Source organism: Protomyctophum bolini (assembly GCF_963924005.1).
Source record: "Protomyctophum bolini genome assembly, chromosome: 20".
NCBI lineage: Eukaryota > Metazoa > Chordata > Actinopteri > Myctophiformes > Myctophidae > Protomyctophum > Protomyctophum bolini.
Genome location: NC_137881.1, coordinates 17,434,967 through 17,454,289, shown reverse-complemented (window position 1 = coordinate 17,454,289; position 19,323 = coordinate 17,434,967). Strand labels below are relative to the sequence as shown.

At 42.6% G+C, this 19,323-nt stretch overlaps 1 protein-coding gene across 1 annotated transcript; it reads left to right on the top strand.

The window, feature by feature from the left end:
• tmem179ba (transmembrane protein 179Ba) lies at nt 1-15,437 on the top strand (the record flags this gene model as incomplete). The annotated part of the gene is made up of 5 exons (XM_080792038.1): nt 1-114; nt 3,699-3,895; nt 9,193-9,330; nt 11,404-11,482; nt 13,945-15,437. The coding sequence occupies 5 exons, from the start codon at nt 1-3 to the stop codon at nt 14,149-14,151; spliced, it is 735 nt and encodes a 244-aa protein (XP_080648164.1). The 3' UTR covers nt 14,152-15,437.
• Nucleotides 15,438-19,323: the final 3,886 nt, after the last annotated feature.

Genomic DNA, 19,323 nt, shown 5'->3' with positions numbered 1-19,323 from the left:
ATGATGCTCGCCGTGATGGCTGCTGTGCCGTGGTTGCTGGTGCTGGAACTGTGCCTCTACGCAGCATGCTTCGTCTGTGGCATCGTGACGGCCGCGGCTCTCACCATATCACAGGTACAAAATATTAATATTATAAACATCTATTTATCTATATATCAACTCCCTAAACATGTTTAATGTTGTTGTATGACCGAGAGAGAAGAAGGAGGCTTTAGGATGGCGATCAGGACTTGTGGAGAGTTAGTCTTTGCCTCAAAGAGAGAAAACATCCAAAGTAAAAACATTCAATGAGTTCCAAGGTGATCCTCGTTTGTGTTAAAATGTAAAGCTTCATTCTCTTGGTTATTTCATCAACTACTAAACGGCATACGTTTTTTGGGGGGAGGTAGCCTGCATGTAGCATGTTTATGTACCGTTGGCTATAGTTAGGGTTTTCGGCATGTCCTTTGCTTTTTACTTCAGGAACTTGTAAATGATAGGCTGTGGTTTCGTGGGTTTTATAAAGCTTAATAGTTTTTGGTTTTAAATTGTTATAAGAGTGCGTTAATATCACCGTCCTGTTGAATTCCTTCCGGGAATAAACAGTCAGGATCGTGTTTGGTTTTCACTGTCTTCACAAGAACTAGATGTTTAAGTTTCGGAGGTTTGCCTTTCCCATAAAACCTGTTTCTAAAGCTCATGATCGTCCTATAGTCTCTGGTATAGTGGTTTTAGTAGATAATACATGATGTATGTTTATAAAGTTATGTTTAAGTGTTTAAAAGAAACGCATGTTTTGTTGAAGCGTGATTTATACTTTATTATGGAGGAGTCTATAAAAGCTGCTTTTATAGTTTTATTCCCCTGATCTTTATTGTCTCATTTATATATAAAAAATAACCGATCTGTCAACTTGTATATCAGCTTTTATCGGCGAGCGACAACTTAAGACGTTTGTTTTAGTTTGACAGACGGAATCATCCACGCCCTTCTCCCCAACAGCTTGCCTTTAATAATGTATTAAGAGCAACAATATGCTGATAATCTTATATAGTTTGAAGCTCAAATTATAGAACGTAAAAGTTGCCTAATAATAATAAATAAGTCAAGTCATATGACAGGTCCGCGCGCGCCACCGTGAGCGTACGTTGCGCGCACCAGGATCACCAAATATGGCTAGAGGCTGTATAGGCCTATAGTGTATACTGTCAGATCCGACTGTCAAAACAATAGAATATACCGAGCTAAAATGTGCGTGTGTGCGCGCGCGCGTGCGTCTGCATGGTGTGATAACTGATGATACTACCGTACATTACGTGGAACTGTGATTTATATCATGTGACCCGAGGCTCCGCGTGCGTGTGTGCGTACCCAATTCTATTATACACATACCGCCCCCTTATTGAAGTCAGATGACCCCACACACACACACTGCCTGGCAGCCTGTGCTGTATGTCATCTGGACACCTCATATGTCCAAAACATACTTTTCAGGATTTCAGGACTCGAAACAGCTTGTAGATCTGCTACCTTTGATGCTTTTGTGTGACGCTGCTGTATATGATCAAGTAGGACATTAATTTACCAAACAAATCTACCAAAGATATGTTTGTTAAACGTACTCTAAACAAGCATTACAAGTCCATAAACTTGGCTGCCACATGATGGCCCACTTGGGGCCCTTCAAAAACAAAAAGTTTGAATATGAAGATAAGAGGTTTGTGCGGTGCCCCACAGCAGCACTATAGTAACTGTTGGTGACTACTTCTTACCAATATTCAAACTAAATTAAAGTAGCGCTATGAGGCTGAGCTGTGACACATTTCCAAACAAAACCAGAAATCTTCTTGCATGTTAACTATATCTCTACCGCTAGCTGTAAGCATAAACCCCAGTTAGCATACGCATTCACTTTAAATAGTCAGAGTGTGCGAGTGTGTGCGTCAATTTAACAAAGGAAATCAGCAGAGAGTGATCAACGTTTGCGCTACTCTATGCCGAATTTAAGTGGACTCGGCCCCATCGTTTTTTTTCTCTCCCTGGAAATAAAAACATCTGGGTTTCCGAGGCTATCTGCCAACTGACCAGACACACACCTGACATAAACTAAGCTAATTGTCAGACACATAGCTGACATAAACTAAGCTAATTGGCAGACACATAGCTGACATAAACTAAGCTAATTGGTAGACAAACAGCATGACCTAATCAACTACGATAGGAAGTGGGACATCAAAACCAAGCGTGGGAAAAAAACAAACAAAGATTTACGGGACAGTGACATGTCTCTGTGTTAACAGGGTCATTTAGGAGGCCTACGCCTTCTACGGGACAGTAACAAAATGGTCTATTAGGGGGCCTGTGCATGCTCTACAGGACAGTAACATGTCTCTGTGTGTTAACACTAACAGGGTCATTTAGGGGCCTGTGCATGCTCTACGGGACAGTGACATGTCTCTAACTCTCTATGTGTCAACAGGGTCATTTAGGAGGCCTGTGCATGCTCTATGGGACAGTAACATGTCTCTATGTGTCAACAGGGTCATTTAGGAGGCCTGTGCATGCTCTATGGGACAGTAACATGTCTCTATGTGTTAACAGGGTCATTTAGGAGGCCTGTGCATGCTCTATGGGACAGTAACATGTCTCTATGTGTCAACAGGGTCATTTAGGAGGCCTGTGCATGCTCTATGGGACAGTAACATGTCTCTATGTGTCAACAGGGTCATGTAGGAGGCCTGTGCATGCTCTATGGGACAGTAACATGTCTCTATGTGTTAACAGGGTCATCTAGGAGGCCTGTGCATGCTCTACGGGACAGTGACATGTCTCTAACTCTCTATGTGTCAACAGGGTCATTTAGGAGGCCTGTGCATGCTCTATGGGACAGTGACATGTCTCTATGTGTCAACAGGGTCATTTAGGAGGCCTGTGCATGCTCTATGGGACAGTAACATGTCTCTATGTGTCAACAGGGTCATTTAGGAGGCCTGTGCATGCTCTATGGGACAGTGACATGTCTCTATGTGTCAACAGGGTCATTTAGGAGGCCTGTGCATGCTCTACGGGACAGTAACATGTCTCTATGTGTCAACAGGGTCATTTAGGAGGCCTGTGCATGCTCTACGGGACAGTAACATGTCTCTATGTGTCAACAGGGTCATTTAGGAGGCCTGTGCATGCTCTACGGGACAGTAACATGTCTCTATGTGTCAACAGGGTCATTTAGGAGGCCTCTGCATGCTCTATGGGACAGTAACATGTCTCTATGTGTCAACAGGGTCATTTAGGAGGCCTCTGCATGCTCTACGGGACAGTAACATGTCTCTATGTGTCAACGGGGTCATTTAGGAGGCCTGTGCATGCTCTACGGGACAGTAACATGTCTCTGTGTGAACACTAACAGGGTCATTTAGGGGGCCTGTGCATGCTCTACGGGACAGTAACATGTCTCTATGTGTCAACAGGGTCATTTAGGAGGCCTGTGCATGCTCTATGGGACAGTAACATGTCTCTATGTGTCAACAGGGTCATTTAGGAGGCCTCTGCATGCTCTATGGGACAGTAACATGTCTCTATGTGTCAACAGGGTCATTTAGGAGGCCTCTGCATGCTCTACGGGACAGTAACATGTCTCTATGTGTTAACAGGGTCATTTAAGAGGCCTCTGCATGCTCTACGGGACAGTGACATGTCTCTAACTCTCTATGTGTCAACAGGGTCATTTAGGAGGCCTGTGCATGCTCTACGGGACAGTGGACTACAACGTGACGTCGGGGGCCATCGGCGCCCAGACGTCCAGCTCGGCGTCAGTGTGCTACTTCGTGTCGGCCATCAGCGTGTCGGTGGCCATCGTGTGCTTCTCGCTGTCGCTCTACTGGCTCTACACGTGCTGCATCGACGGGGAGATGCACAGGTAAGATGTCACTCACACTACAAAGAGACATCTGACACCCAAGCTAGTTAAATACTAGCGATCTACAAGCTCCCAACGTGTTGCTTAGCGCCGTGTTTTGAGCTTGTTGATCTGCTATTTTCACTATTACCGGTACTTAAATATTTTTTTCCTAATTGATGGACATTGTCTGATTTTTTTAATTTTATTTCTTCATGAAATTACTGGAAGAGAAATCATTGAATTTGTTTTTAATTCAATAAATCACACCTGTATGAGCTGAGCGGTGCAACTATACATTTATTGGTATAGTTAGGGTACTGTATTGTAGTGTACTGTGCTCTGAAATGACAGAGTTACCATGTCAGGGTAGCCGGGGGGTCCCCGGAACATCCATACCCCCAGGAATGGGGGCCGTCCCGGTTCTGGCGAGACTTCCCGCGTCTGAAATGGTGGAGAAATGACAGAGTTATCGTGTTGCAGCAGCTCTCCGGACAGACACAGGGACACGTATAGGGACACACATAGCTGTGTAATGGATTCCCAAAAAAAGCTTTTTTTGGGAATGTTTTTCTGAAAATGTTTTGAAATAATTATAATTAAAAACTAAATGTGGGAAACAAAACATAAATGCAACTCCTTGCAACTGTCATTGCGGTTACAAGAAGGGATGCTAGTTTGCATGTTGCAAGGAGTTGCATTGGTGTGGACTCTGGACTGGCCTTAAAACTGTTTTGTTGCAAGTAACTGCATGTGACTAGTATCGGTGAGGACTGTTCTTATAACTATCGATAATTTAGATGGGGAGCCCTGAAACCCCCTGAAACCAGGACCCCTGCAGTTCCTAGACACTTTGACAAACACTTTGATAAACACTTTGACAAACACTAGGCTAGTGTTTTTGAAAGATCATGAAAACGTGCAAATCTTTGAATATATATACGTATAATGTTAACGTTTTCTAACTCGTATCTATGTTTCTGGGTGTGTCCCACATATTTTGAGATGGGGGTCGGTGGCAAAGGTGGCCTTGACATGAAATAGTTTGAGCGCCACTGATATAGAAACATGCTGTAGCTGATCTACAAGTTTGTAGATCAGCTATTTTCAAAATGGCCAAACTATATACAGGGCTGAAATGGTTCATGTATTATGTTTTGTAATAATAATCAAAATCTTCAAAGTAATGTACTTACTTTATACCACTGCACAAGACATTTGCATAAGACACAGCTACAGATTGCTATGACTCATATCTCTGAATATGACTGTCACTGTGTCAAAAGTGCATGAAATACCCCTTTTATCCCTGTTTTCTGTGGAATGCAACTTATCTAGGCTTTTGTTATGCTTTTCAATGCTAGATGCAGCATCAACAAACCTATTCCAGTCATTTATGTCACTAGAGCGGTGCCTGTTGGGAACTGGCCTACTTGGAACGATGCAAGTTGGAAATGCATGCGCCATCTATCTATCTGACAATCAATCATCATATCTGGCTTGTGCCCTGTTGAGGCTGCATTTATCTTTTTTTCATCTTTTTTTTTTTTTTTTTTTTTAATGTATCTCTCTCTATCTATCTCTATAACATGAGTCTTCTGTTTGTCCTGGCAAAAATGGTAACAAATTCATCCATGTCCAATGTATTTGTTATAGATTTCTCATGTGCCAAGATGACCAAGTTCTTTTTTCTGTCGTGCATCATGGTGCGACGGTAGGACATGTGCCAGCGTGGAGAAGGAACCCTCACATGAAGCTGAAGACACACCAATTACAAGGACTGTCACATACAACTTGTGCAACACAGGAAATGCTTCTATGTCTTCATGTGTTTAGACACAGTGGCCAGATCTGTTTCGGTTGGACAACATATCTTGGCCAACATTGGCTTTGCAACAATGAGTTCGCTTTTCAGTGTTGCATAGTCTTTTCCAGTTTCACTTTCCAAGGCGTTTGCTCAATATGTTAATATCTTTTAGGTTGATGTGACACATCCTGATCCTCTGCAGATAACTGAGAAAGCTCAGTCCAGCAATCCTCTTTGCGGATGTCTTTCAAGGACTCCAGTGATTCAGTAACAACCAAACCAGCAGAACACATATCCACAGCATGAGACTGTAGAATAACATTTGCTGGAATTAAGACACTAAGCACCCGCACTAGAAATGTGGCAATCTCAAATAAATGTAGCCTCTTCATTTGAATTAAAAGGCCTGATGCTTCAGTGCACAAATCAACTGAGGCCTCATCATCCTCTGAAATATATGACAGGATAGTGCAAAGACGTTCTTCGTTCTCAACAATGCACCTTGTCACATCATAATGGCACAGCATCATACCTTTCTGACACATAGTGGTGACGGAAGAAGTTATACAGGGAATTGCAGAGGTCAAAAAACGTTTTGGCACATGGCTCAGGCTCACCCTGCATAGCATGCACAACCACTAAATGCAACTGGTGGTTGTAACAGTGAATATAGGGCACATATAAATCCACCTCCTTTTGAAGTAGTGCTTGGACACCACCTCGTACTCCACTCATCACCAAAGCACCATCATAACACTGGCTAACTATATTGTCAGCCTCAGAAATGTGTTTTAATATCTCAGTGCTGGTGTACTCCAAGTAATCCAATTAGATGCTCCTCTGGTATGGATTTACTTACGAATCTTAGAATTATAGACATATTTTCTACATTGGTCCTGTCCCTTGTCCCATCACTTTTTATACAGAATCCTGCAGAGTCAGCTTTTGAATATTTTTCCTGGTTCTCTGCTAGAACCCTGCTGGCTAATGTTGCAATTATTTCATTTTGAATACCCTTAGATGTGTAGGTAGCATTTGTATTCATGCTCTTAGCAATAGCAGCTAGCTTCTCATCCTTCTCTAAGGTGTACTCAAATAATTAAAAAGAAAGACCAGAAGCAATGTCATGAGCATCGGCAGCAGCATCGCTGTGGTCATGTAAGGTTTATTTTGGTCCACAGAGCCCCAACTCGTTAACACAGAGAAACTTAATAATATAACACCTCCAATGCTTTTAACATAGTGCCGGTTCTTTTCAAGTGCTGTCTTACCTACCAGCATACTGTAAAATGTCGCCCCGGTCGCCTCTCTGGACTTGTGTTCTGACCAGGTCGCTGCAGCCTGTATATGATTGTGGCTGGATGCATGTTTCTGCAGCCCCCTTCCATTTTCGAGTGCCGCTTTCCAGTTAGTGTAACCACGCATGGTAAAAACAACATCCCTTTCATTAACAACACTCCGACAGCGGAAACAGAAACATGCATTCTTTTTTAACGGAGTACTCAAGCCATGGTCGTGTGCGGTACCAGGCATGACACAAATGCAAGTTAATATGGGTTGTGAGTCGGGACGGTGTCTCTCCATTCAAGTCTGGGCTCACTGTGACTGGGGCCGAGACAGCGGAGACGTTGGGTCCCCCATTGTTTAAAAAAATAAAAACTGCCCACCCAATCAGAAATGGTACAGATATTTTGTGATATAAAATTAAAGAATCCCCATACCTTTGATTGGGTGGGCAGGACGCACGTTTGGGTGGGCACTGCCCACCCCTGCCCCCCCCTAGAACCGGCCTTGCACTGCACCCCCTGCGGTGGGAATCTGGCATGGAACGAGTGTGTCGAATTTGAAGTCGGTGGGGCGAACGGTTCTCGAGTTACGTGGATTACAGTACAGACGTACACACACACACACACACACACACACACACACACACACACACACACACACACACACACACACACACAGAGAGAGACTTGGTGCATTTATAGTTAGATAAGATGAAGTAGGCAGGCAGACAGACAGACAAAGTCACTTATAATAAGCAGACACTGGTGTTCACCTCTAGCTGTGTGTGTGTGCACTGTAACCCTCCATTGGCCCCAAAAGGTAGTCGTCCCTGGGTGGACTCGAACCACCAACCTTTCGGTTAACAGCCGAACGCGCTAACCGGTTGCGCCACAGAGACTGTGAGCTATAGTTGGACATTGTTGGTCCATGACGCAATCCAGCCTCTCTCTCTCTCTCTCTCTCTCTCTCTCTCTCTCTCTCTCTCTCTCTCTCTCTCTCTCTCTCTCTCTCTCTCTCTCTCTCTCTCTCTCTCTCTCTCTCTCTCTCTGTTGTTTAACTATAACAGCTTGCTGTCTGAAATGTGTTCCTATTGTGTGTGTGTGTGTGTGTCCTACATCAAAAAGGTATTTCTTTCTACAGCAGACATGCAGCTGTGAGCTCTGGTGTTGGTAGTTCTAATTAAGTACTAATCCATTCATGGTTGATTGTTTTGATATCATATATAGGCCTACTATGTATACAGTAAGTTTTGCCGTCACGTCACTCAATATAGGTGGCATTGCTTAAACAGTCTTGGGGAAAAAGCATGCCTCTATGCTCAATGAGGACAACTACAGTGTGTAAATACTTACTATTGGTGAGTTTATTACTGTAGTTTGTTCAACAAGTTAGATTGGAGACGTGAGGTGACGTCCAGTACAGTACAATAAATAGCTGTTGCCTATTATATCCACAGTTTGGTGACACTACGGTCATGTTTATTTTTCAACTTTATCTTATGCTTATCCAACAAAGGTGCAAGCGTGCTGCATTATAAAAAAGATCACACCCATGTGAAGTGAGGGGCGGTCTTATCATCGTACATAATCATGACGTAAAATAGACACTATGCCTGGCTATTTGCTCAGACATTTTGACAACAGTTTGCAGAATTACCGTACATTTCAAGCACAACTCAATACAAAAACTGTTAACTGTGGACGACACCATAAAGCACTACACTTGTTTACAATAGGGCCCACCATAACTATATGGTAACAAAAAAGATCAAAAACAGATAGGTCGATTATGGAGTGAAGTTGATCTCTATGTGCCCCTCAATTCACACAAGTGTGATTATTTTTGAGTAGTGCAGCCAATCCATTGCGTAGCACGGTAGCTATAGTATGTCCACGTGTCCAGGTATGTGTCTGAGCGGAAAGCTGAAACACCTCGCCAAAAAATACCACTGGATGTCACTGTTACTCTCACACAGTGGCCAGGGAGGAGAGCTTGTACAGCACAGTACAGTACAGTACAGTACAGTACAACTCAGTTCAGACAGGTCTGATTTTAGATTTTCTCCTATATACAGCTTTTGTCTCAATATTTGCCATTGACAATGAAAGGAGAAATCGGGTCAAATGTCCGCCAAATATGACTTAAATTTTGTCCCCACGCGTGACGTCATGCATGTGGCAGCCCAAGTCTATGGACTTTTAATCTCCTCTCTTCCTCTTGACAGGGAACACCTGTGGATGAACTTGACCTTGGGAGTGTGTGGAGTGTTCCTCTTCTTCCTCCTCATCACTGGCTGCATGTTGAAGATAGGACGAGACTCACTCTGTGAATCTGTCACCCACACTGTCCCCAATATCACCAGGTAACCTGTCTGTCTGTCTTTCTAACTAACTAACGACATACATCTAATATGAAGAAAGTTGTCCATTTATGGGCATAAGTCTGCTCATTAACACATTCAGACCGTAGGACACGTTGGTTGGCCTCTCCTTCTGCCCATACTCCTTGCTGTTCGCGCAAGGAAGCTTTGAGAAGGAAAGGTCACGTGACACTTTCATGGATGCTTTCATGGGAGCAAAACTACACCCGGAAGTTCGGCAGATTGCACCCCGAATGCACTGTCGTCAAGGAGAGCTCAGTGACCAGCTCATGAACAAACACTATTTCTGAATGACTGAGACCTTTTGTAAAGTAATCGCTGTCTGGCAGCCAAATCTCGCGATACCTCTGAGCCAGAAACGATTCCTGCTGCTGTTTAGATCCTCAGATAAAATTATATACTGTGCACATCGAAAAGCAAGTGATTAGAAAACAACCTGTGATATGTCTTCGTTTATATTCCTGAACTATTTTAAGTCTACTTTCGTGTTTGTGTCTAAAACTCTCACACACTATTTAACAATAGGCTTAGGCTATATCAGCTGTTCTGTGTGCATGCCTCGATGTGCACATGCACACACATGCGCATGCACGTGACGTCATTAAAACGCTGTGGTACCAGTAAAAAGAAACACCATGACACCACTGTATATAATAGTAATCATATCCGGCTATTCAGTATTCGGTTTTCAGCCAACTGTTTCCTATAATCGGAATTCGGGTTTCGGCCAAGAATTTCCCATTCGGTGCCTCCCTAATAGGGACACTGGGGTTCATTTGGTTATTGTTGTAAGTGTGTGTCCAGCATAGGGACACTGCTGGGGTTCATTTGGTTAAAGGAGAGAAGTGCACATGGCTGTCCCTGCAGGCTGCACTGTAGCTAGGCAACAACGGAGCTCCTGGCTGACGTACAATGACACAAACACAGCAAGCAGAGGAAATGAAAGTGACTCCTGGATGAAGCAATGACTGTGAAACTATACCCTCTCTGACTTTCACATTAACTACAATGTATTAAGTAACACCTAGACTTAGACTGTGGTAAATAGCTTGCTGGAATTGGGGAGATTACTACTCAAGTACTTCCGCTTGCAGACCGCCATTGTAAGAAAAATTAACTCACGCTAGCTATCTTTCTCGAGAGCATTGTTGTTTTCGTCGACTAATACTATGACGAAAAATGTTCGTCGACTACCTTTTTTAACTACATAAAAACAAAATAAAAACTAAGCCATGATGACTAAAACTATGACTAAATATACTGACAATTTCGTCAACAAATAAAAACTAGATTAAAATATTAGGAAGGGACTAGTGGACAAGAGATCCTGTATTCATCCAGTAAGTTTTTTACTTGCACTTGGTTGCATGCTGAAAATAGCAGCTATTTTCAGCAGGTGTAAAATCAGTCTTTACGACGGCATCAAGGCCCGCCAAAATAAATTTTATTCGACTAAATCAACTGTAGTTATAGTCGACTAAAATCTTATGATATTTAGTCGACTAAAACTAGACTAACACTAAAACATTCCAGGTGACTAAAATGTGACTGATACTAAATGAAAACTATTGAAGAGACTATGACTAAAACTAAAATCTAAATTTACTGCCAAAAACATCACTGCTCGAGAGACGTTTTATATTTCAATCGCGATGCGATGAAAATTCAGAAATCACATGGAAACCTTGGATGTCTGATCAGCACAAACGGACAGCGACGTAGTTTTCGAGTAAAGAGCCATAGAAGATCCTAATTCTAACCGTAGTCTACTCATGCGCGAGCACGTTCGCGTTGCCTAGCAACCGGCTCAGGGTTTTTATGTATTTGTTTTGTGTTTTTTTGTTTTGTTACGTTTTTCTTGTTCCCTGCTCCCCATTTCTCAAAAGGAAGGGGAGTAGGATACAAATGTGATTGGTTTTTTTCTCTGTGTTTTATATTGTTGCTCCCTGTTCCCTTTCGCCAAAAGGACCACAATGTAAACGAGCCTGCAGGCTTTCTTGTCTCTGTATCCTTTTAAATTCATAAAATGTTCAATCTCTCTCTCTCTCTCTCTAGATGTGAAGAGGCTCAGAACAGAACATGGGTCAGTCCATTGAACGGCGTACAGTTCTACACCAGTCTACACAAAGCTGAGGTCAGTCACATGTCGGTCACATGGTCTCCAAGGAAACCCTTTAAAGCAGAAATACGTAGTTTGGAGTATCACTAGTCTTGCGTAGCCAGAAAACTATTCCACAATCTCTGAATGCTATATAGAGTCTGGAACTACACCTCCTGAATGTTATATAGAGTCTGGAACTACACCTCCTGAATGTTATATAGAGTCTGGAACTACACCTCCTGATGCTATATAGAGTCTGGAACTACACCTCCTGAATGTTATATAGAGTCTGGAACTACACCTCCTGATGCTATATAGAGTCTGGAACTACACCTCCTGATGCTATATAGAGTCTGGAACTACACCTCCTGATGATATATAGAGTCTGGAACTACACCTCCTGATGCTATATAGAGTCTGGAACTACACCTCCTGATGCTATATAGAGTCTGGAACTACACCTCCTGATGCTATATAGAGTCTGGAACTACACCTCCTGAATGTTATATAGAGTCTGGAACTACACCTCCTGATGATATATAGAGTCTGGAACTACACCTCCTGATGCTATATAGAGTCTGGAACTACACCTCCTGATGCTATATAGAGTCTGGAACTACACCTCCTGATGATATATAGAGTCTGGAACTACACCTCCGATGTTATGGGTATGGTCACATATTATGCTACGCCTATTTGATGTAATACCATGTGGTGTTGTTCTTGCTTACTCTAAATCGCTCTGGATTAAGAGCGTCTGCTCAATGCCTAAATTGTAAATTGAAGTGGTTGATGTGGCAGCTCCCGGCAGGATCCGCCAGGAGAATCTAGACGCAGCTGTGCGACATGAGACTAATTAATTAGAGCGACAGAGAGAGGAGTGTGTGTGTGTGCGTCAATTTAACCCATTTAGACCTAAGTTCGATTCTACAAAATGTTTTCTGAAAAACCTCATGTTTCTATATCAGTGGTTCTCAATATTTCATGTCAAGCACGCCCCAAAAATATATGTATTTGGCCGCCGACCCCCATCTGAAAATATGTTGTTCCAGGGACCCCCCCAGAAGCAAAGATTTGAGTTAAAAACTGTTCGCTCTGAAAGAATATATTCAAACATTTGGCCACATTTTCATGATTTTTCAAAAATAGCAGACCTACAAGCTCGCTATGAGCTTGTAGATCTGCTATTTTTCAATATCTAAAGTATAACATAACACCAACAGGGGTTCCCGCCCAGAATGGGTTAACAAAGGTGCAGACGATCAGAAATCAGCAGAGTAATCGACATTTGCGCTACTGTATGCCGAATTGAAGTGGACTCGGCCCCAGACTATTATTTTTCCTCCCTGGAAATAAAAACGTCTGGGTTTCCGAGGCTAACCCTTTAGTGGTTCATGTGGGGTTTAAGTGACTGTCAGCTCAGAGGAGGAATGTATGGTGTCTTATGATGATGGAATGCTGCTAGTAATACACGGTGGTACAATTTTGAGGTATTTTCAGTACTTATTTTTCTACTCCACAACATCTCAACTACGTTTATTTGAAAACTTTAATTTAAAAAAATAGCAGATCTATTTTCAAAATATTTTTATACATCTGAAAACTTGAAATGGGACATTCTGCATAATGAGTACTTTTACTTTTCGTACTTTAAGTACTTTTACTACAATATTGGTACTTTTACTTAACCCATTCTGGGCGGGAACCCCTTTTGGTGTTTTAACCATTATAGTGTGAAAAATTGTGGCGCAAATCTTTGAATATATTCTTTCACAGCGAACGTTTTTCACTCAAATCTTTACTTCCGAGGGGGTTCCTGGAACAACATATTCTCAGATGGGGGTCGGCACTTGGCATTTCCTTGACATGAAAAAGATTGAGAACGACTGACATAGCAACATAGGTTTTTCAGAAAACTGTCCACCACTGGTCACGTTAAGCTGACGTGGTTCATTGTGGGGTTTAACCCTTTAGTGGTTCATGTGGGGTTTACCTGACTGGCGGCTCAGAGGAGGAATGCATGGTGTCTTATGATCCGTGATGCCAACTCACGTGAGAGAAATAAGACAACCCACCTCCAGAAACCAAAAGCCATCAACAAGCCCACAAAGCCAAATCTCCCCTCGATAAACAAGCCAAAACAAATCCAATAATATGGCCGTATAATCCTAAAAAAAAAAGATTTGCTGCATTTATCACATTATTATTATTCTTTTTTTGGGGGGGGGAGAGACAATGCGGCAAAGGCCGTCCGGATCGGGAGTCGAACCCGCGGCACGCCGTCAGGCTGGCTCAGCAGCCTTAGGTGCCCAGACGTTTGAGCTAACCATCTAGGAAAACAAATGTTGACTTGTTCGATTTTCAAAAAACATTTTTTTAAATGAGCCCAAAAAACCGCAAACCCGCGACTCCGCGGACTTGGCAACCCTTCTTATGATGATGGAATGGAATGCTGCTAGTAAACACGTTACTCTGTCTCCATCTCTCTCTCCCAGACGGCGGTATGGGTGAACTTCTTCTTCTGGCTCATTATCGGGGTGCTGGTGTTCGTCCAGAGGGGTCAGCTGACGATGGGGGGGGCCGGCTTCAAGATGGTGGGGGATTGGGGGGGCTGGGGGTTCGGGGGGAGGGGAGCGGCGGACCCCGCCGCCTCGCCCGGAGAGACCGAGCCCTTCTTCAACCGGCCCGCCCGACCCCAGTGACAGAGAGAGAGAGAGATTGAGAGAGACTGTCGCGCACGCACGCACACACGCATGCGCGCACGTTTCCACCCATTTAGACCTGAGGCTACAAATCGCCTCATAATGTCCAAAACCGATCGACACGTTGTTAGCTTGTAGATCGGCTATTTGTACTATTTAAAAAAATGGCAAATAAGTTTAGGGATAAGGGGTAAGGGGTGGCGCAAGATAGGGCATACAGTATTATATTATATGAAATGAGCAGAGAAAATTCTTAAATGTTAAGCTGTCTCTGCAATATTGTCGGGACGGGGAGTTGTCTGTATCGTTTACGATAGTCAAGTCTGTCATATTTGATAGTCTGTTTCTAGCGAAAATTCTCTCAGTCAGTTGATTCTTCATATCCATATGAGAGAAACGGCTGGGATGATTTGTTTATTTTTCAATCACAGTTCTTATATGAGGAGGTCTAAAATCCCCCTATGGGTACAAATAAAGTACACGAACCTGTGAACTTGGCGACATCTAGCAATATTGACGTCAGACTTCGGCGCTCTATTGTTTTTGTTTTAACCAAAGAAATATCACTTCCATGTTCCATTGCTCTTTAATGACGATCTAATACACCGACTGAAGTGAGAAATATCAACTTGTGATTTTGTGTGTAAGTACATTTACTCGAGTACTGTAGATTTTGGGGTATCTGTGCTTAAGTTGAGCATTTGTTCTTTTGTTTAATTCCTTAGGACTTTCACTCACATTTCAATGGCAAATACTGAAGGACATTGCCTAAGCCTTATTTTTAATGCACTGAAACTATATCATATTTACAAGCGCACTACTATGCGTTGCGATACATGGGCGTTGTAGGCTTGAAGTTCAGCTTTTTCACTGCTATTGAATTAGTTTGGAAGATTTCTGACATTTGTTTGAATTATTTGAGAGAGAAAACAAATCTAAATGTCTTTTGTGAGCTACTTTGTAATTTATACTTTGGGAATACTTAGGTATTTATAAAAAGCAAGTATACTTGTAGCCTACTTTAACGGAAGTGCACATTTGACAGGGCAACATTCACCTTGGTTAGTGGAGTAATATTTGACCAGGAGGAGGCTATCTATAATTCTAATTCATATTCAAGTATTTATACTCAACTAGTAGGGGGCTGAGTACTCAATGATTCTCAATGGTTCCTGGAGGGACCCCACTTTGAGAACCACTGGTGCATAATTATATCTAGTGACTACTGGGATATTCTTTTTGTTTTGTTTTTACACCAATAAACCAAAGAGTTTGACGCCAACATTGTTAGTCTGTTGTTGAAGTGTATTAAGATTTTATATAAAAAATGAATACAAATTAATTAACCTCCTGAACTCTTTCAAAAATTGTGAAAATAGCCGATCTACAAGCTCCATAGGGGCTTTTTGAGCTTGTTTATTTTCACTATTTTTCTTTCTTTTCTGACTGATTGACACTTTTTTCCTGTGTTTCTTCCTATTTAGCTATTATTTTATTATTATTATTGATGTATTTGCTAGTACCTAGATCCATAAAAATAGCCCTATATTTGTAGAAAGTGAAACACAGCAGAGATCTCCTGTGCGATGAACGTTTCCCAGTGTATGGAGCAAGGTCGCCATCTTGTGGTTGACATCAGATACTGCATCCAAACGGGCTGATATAACGGCTGCCTGCCAAGCAGTCAGTCCTCACTCCCCAGTCCACAGCGCACGCCGCACACGAGAGTTTTAACACAAGGCAACACAACCAAGCTTCACAATTCACTAGAACGTGACAATTGGACGTGATTTAACCGGTGATCATGTTCATAAGCCACACCCACCATGACGTTGGCATCACCGTCTCTGTGGCGCAACCGGTTAGCGCGTTCGGCTGTTAACCGAAAGGTTGGTGGTTCGAGTCCACCCAGGGACGAACGATTATTTTTTTTTATCTCTTTTCCCCAAGTTGTATCTAAAGACATGTGAAACAACGATAATACAGATTATTAGACGGCTTGTTTGAATACTTTATTCTCACAGTAGGCTACTACTATACCAGTAAGACGCGCAAACGCGGGAAGCGAACTCAGCTGAGACCCTGCAGATCATGTCTGTCTGTCTGTCTGTCTGTGTGTCTGACTGTCCCGCTGTTACTGTATATGTGGACCTGGCCCCTTTTGTGCCCATATATGGAGCTGAGTGAATGCTGATGCAACACACTCCATATTTGGACGTATAGCGGGACAGACACACACACAGACAGACAGACAGACAGACAGACAGACACACACACACACAGACAGACATGATCTGCTAGGTCTCATAGTAAGTGCTCACTGCGTTCGCAACTATACTGTATTGTTAATCATTCAATAGAGGGTATGCGCATGACGTCATCATCGTACCCGGAAGTTATGCGGGAATGCCTACGCTAATGAGTGGCAAAAAACTACTTTCTGGACTTGACAGCCCATATTTGATTGCATTAAACGACTTTAAACAACAATAAATTCACTTAAATTGTCACTCACCCTCTATAAAGACCACAGCTGTAGGCCTACGTCTGTCAGTAAACAGTTTGCTGACTTAGGCCTACACTTTAGAAACGAGCCCAAATAAACAACTAGCCTACACTTTAGAAACAAAATAAACAATTAGGCCTACACTTTAGAAACAAGCCCAAATATAATCAACTTTAGAAACAAGCCCAAATAAACAACTACACTTTAGAAACAAAATAAACAACCATTGATTGAAGTATTTATTAACAGTTTGTAGAATTACAGTACATTTCAAGCACAACTCAATACAAAAACTTAACTGTGAGTGGACGACCCAATAAAGCATTACACTTGTTTAGAGGGTCCACCTTGTTCAATTCATCAAAACATTTATAGACGTACAAATATACACTTCTATTTAGCCAAAGAACATTCAGATTTTACGGGGGCCGTTTAGAATTGCAGCCCTCCGTAGGTGCCCTTTGAGAGCGGTTTTGAAGGAGTCACGGGATTTGCATGTCTTAATGACTTTTGGTAGGGCGTTCCACATTTTGGTGGCATAGGAGCGAAAAATAATTAGTCCCTTGTTTGTGCAGAATCTGGGTTGCACATGGTTTGTTGCACTCCCTCTGGTGTGCAACAAACCAGGCAAGCGCAAATATAATCAACTTTAGAAACAAGCCCAAATAAACCACTACACTTTAGAAACAAAATAAAGAACTACACTTTAGAAACAAGCCCAAATAAACAACTATACACTTTAGAAACAAGCCCAAATAAACAACTACACTTTAGAAACACGCCCAAATAAACAACTAGGCCTACACTTTAGGAACAAGCCCAAATAAACAATTACACTTAAAGAAGACCAAAAAAGTAACTACACCATAGGCTACACTTTAGAAACAAGCCCAGCATCAGTTTACCTAACCTGGCTCCATTTTACCTCCTTTATGAGACATTTTCAGTTCAAACAGGTGATAATATCGTTAATCCCAAATATTTTTGCCACAACAATCGTGACATTTACTCATTGAACAGACTTAATTAACATGTTTTTCATGAAGTCCCATGATACGTCTTTTTGGTTTTTTTAAATAATCGTCTCGCTAATATTTACCGTAAAGCAGGGCTCCCGCCAGGCAACACTCGGCTCGGTGTGTTGATCTATAGGCCTATAGCCGTTTTTCTCTGAATTATGGCTCAGATTGAGTTGGATTGAACAACGTGCCAATGTTAGTGGCTCAATACTATAAATCGTTGTTACCGTGCTGTTAAAATATTAATGCTTCTGAAGACTCTAGGCTATAGCCGATTGATTCTCGCTAACTGTTTTTGGTGACCCTGAAACGGTCTTGTTTTCCAAGTGAAATAGAGTGCTGTCTAATGACGTTTTTATTTCCAGGGAGAAAAAAAGTCCACTTCAATTCGGCGCAGAGAGTAGAGTAGCGCAAACGTTGATCACTCTGGTTGATCATTTTGAACGTCTCACCTTTGTTAAATTGACGCACGCATGCACACCCGTACACACACAGACTCCTCTCTCTCTCTCTGTTGCTCTAATTAATTAGTCTCATGTCACGCAGCTGCGTCTAGATTATCTGCCTATACCATAGAAAGCATAGGTGGACCCCAGGCTAACTCACAGGTGGTTGCTGAGCTTTTTAATCACCACTATAGTGCTCACAGGTGCTTGCTGAGCTTGCGCGCCTGTCTCTCCTTGGCCTCGAAGGCCGCCTTGGTGTCCAACAGTTCGTCCAGTTGGAGCCGGACTGTGGCCATGTCCAGCTGCGCGGCCTCGCAGAGGCCCTTTAAGGCGGCCGACTCCACCCTCAGCTGTGTGGTGGCCAATGAGAGCTGCTCGCTGTGCTGGCGGCACTGCGCCTGCACCGTATGGGCGTCGCTGAGGAGGGACTCCACGCTGGCGGCCACCGAGGCGCACTGCGTCTCCGACATGCTCTGAGGAACAAAACGATATGGACGGACGGACAGACAGAAAGACAAGGACTGAGGAGGGATGGACAGACTGAGGAGCGATTCACGCAACTCACGGTACAATTTCGAATCACGATACTATTGTTTTCCATTTTCTGATTATTTCGTTACTGATTTCGTTATCAGAGTTAGACTTTAACATATTAGCGCCCATCACTTCACACAGGGGTGATTTTTTTCATTGCTTTTATGGCTTGGCCCCATCTACACACAGAGGGCTAGTACACGTTGCACCGCTCAGTTCACACAGGGGTGATTTTTTTTAATGCTGTAATGTATTTTCTTTTGTGATATCTGTAAACTTGTTTTTATTCTTCTTGTATGTATATCATTCTGTGAGGACGTCAGGAAGAATATCTGTTGCCAGGTGTAACAGCTAATGGGCATCCTAAATTAACTAAACTAAACCTTTAGATATTGTAATATCTCACCAGGTGTTCCACTTCCAGGGTCAGATCTATGACCAGTCTGAAGGTTGAACTCTCAGCTTCCGGAAGCTCCTCTGTGCTCTCCAGAATGATCTGCTGCGTTTTATACACCTCCTGTATATGACACATAATACATACTAAAAATGAATGAGCTACTTTGTGTCCTTGCAGGTGATTCTTTTTCTAAGTGCTGGAGTTTGGAAGTGCTCGTTAGATATCACTCACCTTCCCTGTTTTGAATTAGCACATAATGCAAGAGGCAGC